General features: G+C 43.2%; 1 protein-coding gene across 1 annotated transcript in view; it reads right to left on the bottom strand.

The window, feature by feature from the left end:
- LOC124003908 (zinc finger E-box-binding homeobox 2-like) overlaps positions 1–10,000 on the bottom strand; it is an 81,178-nt gene that overhangs the window by 14,907 nt on the left and 56,271 nt on the right. Inside the window, exon 2 of the mRNA XM_046312552.1 lies at positions 1,371–1,667. Coding sequence (XP_046168508.1) covers positions 1,371–1,667 — 297 coding nt within the window. The remainder of the gene's footprint in view (positions 1–1,370; positions 1,668–10,000) is intronic.

Raw genomic sequence — 10,000 nt, 5'->3', positions numbered from 1 at the left:
GGCCAGTTGTGATACAGCCTGGACTCAAACCAGGGTCTGTAGTGACGCCTCTAGCACTGAGATGCAGTGCCTTAGACCGCTGCGCCACTCTACGTTGCTGCCTGACATAAGATGAGGGACAGTGTCTGACAGACCAACCAAACCTGCATGTCATCTATTTTGACCCTTGGTTATTGTTCTTACTGATTGTCCCATTGACAATATTGATCAGACAGAGAGAGACAGAGAGAGACAGAGAGAGACAGAGAGTGACAGAGAGAGACAGAGAGAGACAGAGAGAGACAGAGAGACAGAGAGACAGAGAGACAGAGAGACAGAGAGACAGAGAGAGAGAGAGACAGTCCAAAGTGATTGTTAGGGAAGGAAAGAGTAAAAACGTTGTGTTTTCCCGTGCGCGAGCACGTGTGTTCCCGTGTGCGAGCGTGTGTGTTCCCGTGGGCGAGCGTGTGTGTTCCCGTGGGCGAGCGTGTGTGTTCCCGTGGGCGAGCGTGTGTGTTCCCGTGGGCGAGCGTGTGTGTTCCCGTGGGCGAGCGTGTGTTCCCGTGGGCGAGCGTGGCGAGCGTGTGTGTTCCCGTGGGCGAGCGTGTGTGTTCCCGTGGGCGAGCGTGTGTTCCCGTGGGCGAGCGTGTGTGTTCCCGTGGGCGAGCGTGTGTGTTCCCGTGGGCGAGCGTGGCGAGCGTGTGTGTTCCCGTGGGCGAGCGTGGCGAGCGTGTGTGTTCCCGTGGGCGAGCGTGTGTGTTCCCGTGGGCGAGCGTGTGTGTTCCCGTGGGCGAGCGTGTGTGTTCCCGTGGGCGAGCGTGTGTGTTCCCGTGGGCGAGCGTGTGTGTCTTCGAGTTAAAAGAAAGGTACTGATTTCAGTATCGTAACGTCACCTCTTTGCTGCATGGAAATATTGTGACATTGTGGTGGCTCTTCTGTGTCAGGCTGCAACCTACATACGTTTTCAAAGATGACAATGAAGATGAAAAAGCCCACAGGCTGGTTTGAATAAGGGGTTTCATAAGACTGTGATATGGACGTTTGTCAGCGTCTCACAGCTTCTCAGAGGAGTGCTGATCCGGGATCAGATCACTCGTGTCCATGTGAGATTATTTATGATGAATGTAAAAAAACGAATCCTACACTTGAGACTCTTTAAGATAACAAATTAAATCACATTTTATTTGTCACATGCTTGGTAAAGAACAGGTTTACAAACTAACAGTGAAATGCTTACTTCCCAACAATTCAGAGAGATAAAATAGATAAATAGTAGAAAAATGTTAAACTGTGTGTTTATTCCTAACAGGAATAAATACACAGTGAGTAATGAGAACGGGCCTAGTTGTACAGCCTGGGTGTGAACTAGGCCTCTTTGGCGATACACTTACTGTAGGTCATGAGAGATTCCTGCTTCCTGTCCATAGTTATCCCACTCTCAGGTACCTCCTCTTTCCCCTCTGCCCAGTGGCCCTCCCTGAGGATGGGGCTTTGGGGCTGGGTTGACTGGCCCCTGGGGCTGGGGGTACCTCCTGGCTCGGTCCCTTCCCCGTCTCCCTCACCCTCGCTGGGGGTCAGACTGGTCTTGTCCAGGCTGCCCTGGTAGTCCTGGGGTTCCGGGCTCCACAGACCCACCTCATCACCATCCTCCCCCTCCGAGCCCAGAGAACTGACCCATTCGATGTCCACTGTGGAGAGAGAGCAAGAGAGAGCCAGAGGCACCGAAAGAGAGAGAAAGAAAGAAAGAGAGCGAGAGAGAGGAAGGTAGAGAGAAAGAGAAAGAGAAAGAAAGAGAGACAGAGAGAGAGAGAGAGAGAAAGGGAGAGAGAAAGAGGGAGAGAGAAAGAGAGAGAGAGAGCGCGTGAGAGGGGGTGGGAGAGAGAGAGGAAGGGAGAGAGAGTGAAAAAGCGAGAGAGACTGTCACACTGTTCATAGACCCCTCTTATTTCTGACAGTATGTTACATCATTTGTGTGGTTTTTACATATCTGAGACAGTGGAAGAACATTTAACAAATTCAAAATGGACAGAGAATGTATAGCTGGAGAGTGTATGAGTCCAACATCAAACTGTGAGACTGGTATTTTATCCAGCGCCACTCAAATCAGAGACGGACTGTAAAAAACCAAAACATTTTTCCATCACAGAGACAATAAATGATGATCACAAACACATGCTGGCACACGCACAAGGGAGGGACTGTAAAATACACTTTTTACCATCACATAGACAACAATTTAGGATTTTAGATGTATTTCCCAAGATCCTCTGGTGCCCCCCCCCTCGCTTTGATTGGCTAATTATCTAATCATTACCACATAGAACCACACATTCTATTTGATGTGTTTATCACTGCATAGAACCATTCACCTTGATGGGGTTTATACAATATACATTATCACATATACTAATTCATCTTGATGGGGTTTATACAATATATAATATACATTATTACATATACTAATTAATCTTGATGGGGTTTATACAATATACATTATCACATATACTAATTCATCTTGATGGGGTTTATAAAATATACATTATTACATAGAACCATTAACCTTGATGGGGTTTATACAATATACATTATTACATATGCTAATTCATCTTGATGGGGTTTATACAATATACATTATCACATATACTAATTCATCTTGATGGGGTTTATACAATATATAATATACATTATTACATATACTAATTAATCTTGATGGGGTTTATACAATATACATTATCACATATACTAATTCATCTTGATGGGGTTTATAAAATATACATTATTACATAGAACCATTAACCTTGATGGGGTTTATATAATATACATTATTACATATACTAATGAATCTTGATGGGGTTTCTAAAATATACATTATTACATATACTAATTCATCTTGATGGGGTTTATAAAATCTACATTATTACATAGAACCATTAACCTTGATGGGGTTTATATAATATACATTATTACATATACTAATTAATCTTGATGGGGTTTACACAATCTACATGATTACATAGAACCCCTCACTAAAGATGGCGCTCTGCTGTGTGTGGCTTTGATAGTAGTTTCCCAACAGATATTTGCAGCATTGGCACAGGAATATCTTAACTTGATACAGTATTTTGTCTTCTTGACTTTCTTTTGTAATAAAACTATTCATGAAACATCAAATGAAGCCAAACACTAACAAAACAAACACACTGTCAACATAAACACCAAAAGTTGATGCTGTATAAAATGACAGGGTTTTGTAGAGTACGAGGTCTGTGTACAGACTGAATGAGATAGGATTGATTTATTTACATGTCTGTGTACAGACTGAATGAGATAGGATTGATTTATTTACATGTCTGTGTACAGACTGAATGAGATAGGATTGATTTATTTACATGTCTGTGTACAGACTGAATGAGATAGGATTGATTTATTTACATGTCTGTGTACAGACTGAATGAGATAGGATTGATTTATTTACATGTCTGTGTACAGACTGAATGAGATAGGATTGATTTATTTACATGTCTGTGTACAGACTGAATGAGATAGGATTGATTTATTTACATGTCTGTGTACAGACTGAATGAGATAGGATTGATTTATTTACATGTCTGTGTACAGACTGAATGAGATAGGATTGATTTATTTACATGTCTGTGTACAGACTGAATGAGATAGGATTGATTTATTTACATGTCTGTGTACAGACTGAATGAGATAGGATTGATTTATTTACATGTCTCCAGTTCATATGTGTAACCTTAACCCAACAACACATTAAACTGTTACATGTGAATTCTCATGCCTGCATTGGTAGCGGATGTCGATAACCAAGGAGTTTACTGGTTTAACTCTTTAAATCTAGCGTTATGACTGGGTTTTCTTTTTTTTTAAACTTCTGTTCTATTTAACTATTTAAATATCTAGGTTTGACTTGAAAAGCAAAGTCAAATTGAAAGGACCCCTCGGGTTTTTCTGTCTTACGTGATTGTGTTGACACAGAGAGTTAGCAGATGAGTTCATGTTTGGGGAGCCCAAACACACTTGCATCGTTCCCACTGACTGAATATACAGAAGAGCTGAGGTGACTAAACTGAGGTGTGACCTTTGCCGTTCTGAGGTGGGCCAGTAGGCTCGGAGGGGGGGGGGCAGTGGGCTCGGAGGGGGGAGAGGTGGGCCAGTGGGCTCGGAGGGGGGGGAGAGGTGGGCCAGTAGGCTCGGAGGGGAGGGGGCAGTGGGCTCGGAGGGGGGAGGTGGGCCAGTAGGCTCGGAGGGGGGGGGGGGCAGTGGGCTCGGAGGGGAGGGGGGGGTAGCTCACTGATGATGCATTCTACTATTCATCACATCTGCTCTCCTCTGTTTCTCTCACAGTATGCATGCTCCAGCTGACCTGCACTGTTCACAATGCCCCCCACCACCTCCGCTAACTTCACTAGTCATAAACAATCTACTCTTCACTGTCTTATTGCCAGGTAGAGGAGACACAGAGGGACGTTCCAGCTCTGCTGTGTTCTATAAAGACTTGCCTGGTAGAGACGATAAGCATCTCTCACTGAAGCTAATGTCATTACTGTCATGGTACGACTGATACAACACGGATATTAATATGGTGAGTGTTCTTGTTGTGAGACAGTCATCAAAACAGTCCCCTGAGGGCTGACTGATCAGCTTTAACAATGATGCAGCACCAAGAGCGTCATAAACGGTTACAATATGACTCAGGCATCCCATCCCACGTTACATGCAAAATGGCTCTCCTCTCCTCTCCTCTCAGACTCTCCTCTCAGCCTCTCCTCTCCTCTCCCCTCCCCTCCCATCCTCTCTTCTCTCTCTCCTCTCCTCTCCTCTCCTCTCCTCCTCTCCTCTCCTCCCTCTCCTCTCCTCTCTCCTCTCCTCTCCTCTCCTCTCCTCTCCTCTCAGTCTCACCTCTCTTCTCCTCTCTCCTCTCTTCTCCTCTCTCTCCTCTCCTCCTCCCTCTCCTCTCCTCTCTCCTCTCCTCTCTTCTCTTCTCCTCTCCTCTCCTCCTCTCTCTCCCCTCTCCTCTCCTCTCCTCTCCTCCTCTCTCTCCTCTCCTCTCAGTCTCTCCTCTCCTCTCCTACCCCCTGCACTGTTCAACCTCTTGGATTTATATGTTCTGACTCAATATAAAAGAGTCTGAAGAATGCACTCGCTATTCAAATAAATAAATCAAGTTTTCAGATAATGAAAGCCATCCCTGGGCCGGGTACTGCACATGAGGCGCACTGTCACTCACTGTCATGGGAGAGAAAATTAGATTCAATTTGTGAGGTAATGCAGACCAGACCATGGCTCTCTCTCTCTGCTTGGTTCGGGACTGACTGTATGGCAGAGTCTCATATGGCACTCTATTCCCCATATAGACTAGAACAACAGAATAAACCAATAGACTAGACCAATAGACTAGACAAACAGAATAGACCAATATAATAGACCAATAGAATAGACTAGACCAATAGACTAGACCAATAGACTAGACCAATAGACTAGACCAATAGACTAGACCAATAGAATAAACCAATAGAATAGACCAATAGAATATACCAATAGAATAGAATAGACCAATAGAATATACCAATAGACTAGACCAATAGACTAGACCAACAGATTAGACCAATAGAGTAATAGACTAGACCAATAGACTAGACCAATAGACCTATAGAATAGACCAATAGACTAGACCAATAGACTAGACCAATAGAATAGACCAATAGAATAGACCAACAGAATAGACCAATAGAATAGACCAATAGAATAGACCAATAGACTAGACCAATAGAATAGACCAATAGAATAGACCAATAGACTAGACCAATAGATTAGACCAATAGACTAGACCAACAGACTAGACAAATAGACGAATAGACTAGACCAATAGACTAGACCAATAGACTAGACCAATAGACTAGACAAATAGACGAATAGACTAGACCAATAGACTAGACCAATAGACTAGACCAACAGACTAGACCAATAGACTAGACAAATAGACGAATAGACTAGACCAATAGACTAGACAAATAGACAAATAGACTAGACCAATAGACTAGACAAATAGACGAATAGACTAGACCAATAGACTAGACAAATAGACGAATAGACTAGACCAATAGACCAATAGACTAGACCAACAGACTAGACCAACAGACTAGACCAATAGACCAATAGACTAGACCAATAGACTAGACCAATAGACTAGACCAATAGACTAGACCAATAGACTAGACAAATAGACTAGACAAATAGACGAATAGACTAGACCAATAGACTAGACCAATAGACTAGACCAATAGACTAGACGAATAGACTAGACCAATAGACTAGACCAATAGAATAGACCAATAGAATAGACCAATAGACTAAACCAATAGAATAGACTAGACCAATAGACTAGACCAATAGAATAGACCAATAGAATATACCAATAGACTAGACCAATAGAATAGACCAATAGACTAGACCAATAGAATAGACTAGACCAATAGACTAGACAAATAGACGAATAGACTAGACCAATAGAATAGACCAATAGAATATACCAATAGACTAGACCAATAGAATAGACCAATAGACTAGACCAATAGAATAGACCAATAGAATAGACCAATAGACTAGACCAACAGAATAGACCAATAGACTAGACCAATAGACCAATAGACTAGACCAATAGAAAAGGCCAATAGAATAGCCAATAGACCAATAGACTAGACCAACAGAATAGACCAATAGACTAGACCAATAGACCAATAGAATAGACCAATAGAATAGACCAATAGACTAGACCAATAGACCAATAGAATAGACCAATAGAATAGACCAATAGAATAGACCAATAGACCAATAGACTAGACCAATAGACCAATAGACTAGACCAATAGACCAATAGACTAGACCAATAGACCAATAGACTAGACCAATAGACCAATAGAATAGACCAATAGAATGACCAATAGACCAATAGACTAGACCAATAGACCAATAGACTAGACCAATAGACCAATAGACTAGACCAATAGACCAATAGACTAGACCAATAGACCAATAGACTAGACCAATAGACCAATAGACTAGACCAATAGACCAATAGACTAATAGAATAGACCAATAGACCAATAGAATAGACCAATAGAATAGACTAATAGAATAGACTAATAGAATAGACCAATAGAATAGACTAATAGACTAGACCAATAGACCAATAGAATAGACCAATAGAATAGACCAATAGACCAATAGAATAGACCAATAGACTAGACCAATAGAATAGACCAATAGACTAGACCAATAGAATAGACCAATAGACCAATAGAATAGACCAATAGAATAGACCAATAGAATAGACCAATAGAATAGACCAATAGAATAGACCCCAATAAAATAAGCGTAAAAAAAACGATTAAAAAAAATGTTAATATATATATATAATATAGACTAACACACTTCTCTTGTCTGCATTGTGTTACTTAGCACACCCAGACCATTGTGGTACATAGCACACCCAGACCATTGTGTTACTTAGCACACCCAGACCATTGTGTTACTTAGCACACCCAGACCATTGTGTTACTTAGCACACCCAGACCATTGTGTTACTTAGCACACCCAGACCATTGTGTTACTTAGCACACCCAGACCATTGTGGTACTTAGCACACCCAGACCATTGTGTTACTTAGCACACCCAGACCATTGTGTTACTTAGCACACCCAGACCATTGTGTTACTTAGCACACCCAGACCATTGTGGTACTTAGCACACCCAGACCATTGTGTTACTTAGCACACCCAGACCATTGTGTTACTTAGCACACCCAGACCATTGTGTTACTTAGCACACCCAGACCATTGTGTTACTTAGCACCCCCAGACCATTGTGGTACTTAGCACACCCAGACCATTGTGTTACTTAGCACACCCAGACCATTGTGTTACTTAGCACACCCAGACCATTGTGGTACTTAGCACACCCAGACCATTGTGTTACTTAGCACACCCAGACCATTGTGTTACTTAGCACACCCAGACCATTGTGTTACTTAGCACACCCAGACCATTGTGTTACTTAGCACCCCCAGACCATTGTGGTACTTAGCACACCCAGACCATTGTGTTACTTAGCACACCCAGACCATTGTGGTACTTAGCACCCCCAGACCATTGTGGTACTTAGCACACCCAGACCATTGTGTTACTTAGCACACCCAGACCATTGTGTTACTTAGCACACCCAGACCATTGTGTTACTTAGCACACCCAGACCATTGTGTTACTTAGCACACCCAGACCATTGTGTTACTTAGCACCCCCAGACCATTGTGTTACTTAGCACACCCAGACCATTGTGTTACTTAGCACACCCAGACCATTGTGGTACTTAGCACACCCAGACCATTGTGTTACTTAGCACACCCAGACAAGAGTTATTTGCACTTTCATACGGAAGACTCTTCTTCTGACATAACACCAATAAAATAAATCTGTATCTCGACGCTCTGGAGAATTAGAAATGACATCGACAATTGTATAGCAGGTGACGTGTAAGTCATAGGACGAGGACACATCGACAGTAAACGGAAACAATATTTCTCAAGACAGTCAGAGGAATCCGTAAAGGTGGCTGAGCAAAACACCTGCTTGTTCAGTGTAGTGATGAACTAGCGACACAAGTAATATACAGTGATTTAACTTAGCTTGTGCAATTTCAATAAAAATCATATTTACTAAAAATAAATGCAGATGTTTTTTTTAAAGACATATTCTAGCTCTCCAGACATTTCTCCGTTATAAAATAGATACAACTGTATCATTGTTTCGAATCAAATATATATTTAAACTGAAACAACCCAAGAAACTATTTCTCACTCGATCACCAAAAGGTCAACTACTACTTTACACGAGCCCCGGAGTGAGACAGACACACAGAGACACACCAGAACAAGCAGGACATATAGTTACACTCGCCTACCTATGATCACAGTAGCAAAGACAGAAATCCATAGTGTGTTTATCCATAGTTCAGCAGTGTTGATGAGGATGATGAAGATGATGAAGAGGACATTTTTGAGATGAGCTTGCCAAAAACACGAACACAGAGCAATGTCTGCAAATACCAAAGTGTCTTTTTTACATTCTTGCAATGAGTCAGAGGTACGGTGTACCACATCTAAGAACAAACACCTCCCACTACATCTCTTCTATCAACACAGTCAATCTGTCTGTCAGGCAAGCAGGCCCACTGCTCTCTCTGCCCTCGTTTGGACTGGTCTAACAGACAGGTCCATTTCTCTCTCTCTCTCTGCCCTCGTTTGGACTGGTCTGACAGACAGACAGGTCCACTGCTCTCTCTGCCCTCGTTTGGACTGGTCTGACAGACAGACAGGTCCACTGCTCTCTCTGCCCTCGTTTGGACTGGTCTGACAGACAGACAGGTCCACTGCTCTCTCTGCCCTCGTTTGGACTGGTCTAACAGACAGGTCCATTTCTCTCTCTCTCTCTCTGCCCTCGTTTGGACTGGTCTGACAGACAGACAGGTCCACTGCTCTCTCTGCCCTCGTTTGGACTGGTCTGACAGATAGACAGGTCCACTGCTCTCTCTGCCCTCGTTTGGACTGGTCTAACAGACAGACAGGTCCACTGCTCTCTCTCTGCCCTCGTTTGGACTGGTCTGACAGATAGACAGGTCCACTGCTCTCTCTCTGCCCTCGTTTGGACTGGTCTGACAGATAGACAGGTCCACTGCTCTCTCTCTGCCCTCGTTGGGACTGGTCTGACAGATAGACAGGTGCACTGCTCTCTCTGCCCTCGTTTGGACTGGTCTGACAGATAGACAGGTCCACTGCTCTCTCTCTGCCCTCGTTTGGACTGGTCTGACAGATAGACAGGTCCACTGCTCTCTCTCTGCCCTCGTTTGGACTGGTCTGACAGACAGACAGGTCCACTGCTCTCTCTCTGCCCTCGTTTGGACTGGTCTGACAGAGAGTCAGACAGGTCCACTGCTCTCTCTCTGC

Source organism: Oncorhynchus gorbuscha, linkage group LG18 (genome assembly GCF_021184085.1).
Source record: "Oncorhynchus gorbuscha isolate QuinsamMale2020 ecotype Even-year linkage group LG18, OgorEven_v1.0, whole genome shotgun sequence".
Classification (NCBI taxonomy): Eukaryota; Metazoa; Chordata; class Actinopteri; order Salmoniformes; family Salmonidae; genus Oncorhynchus; species Oncorhynchus gorbuscha.
This window is presented reverse-complemented; position numbering and strand designations above follow the sequence as displayed.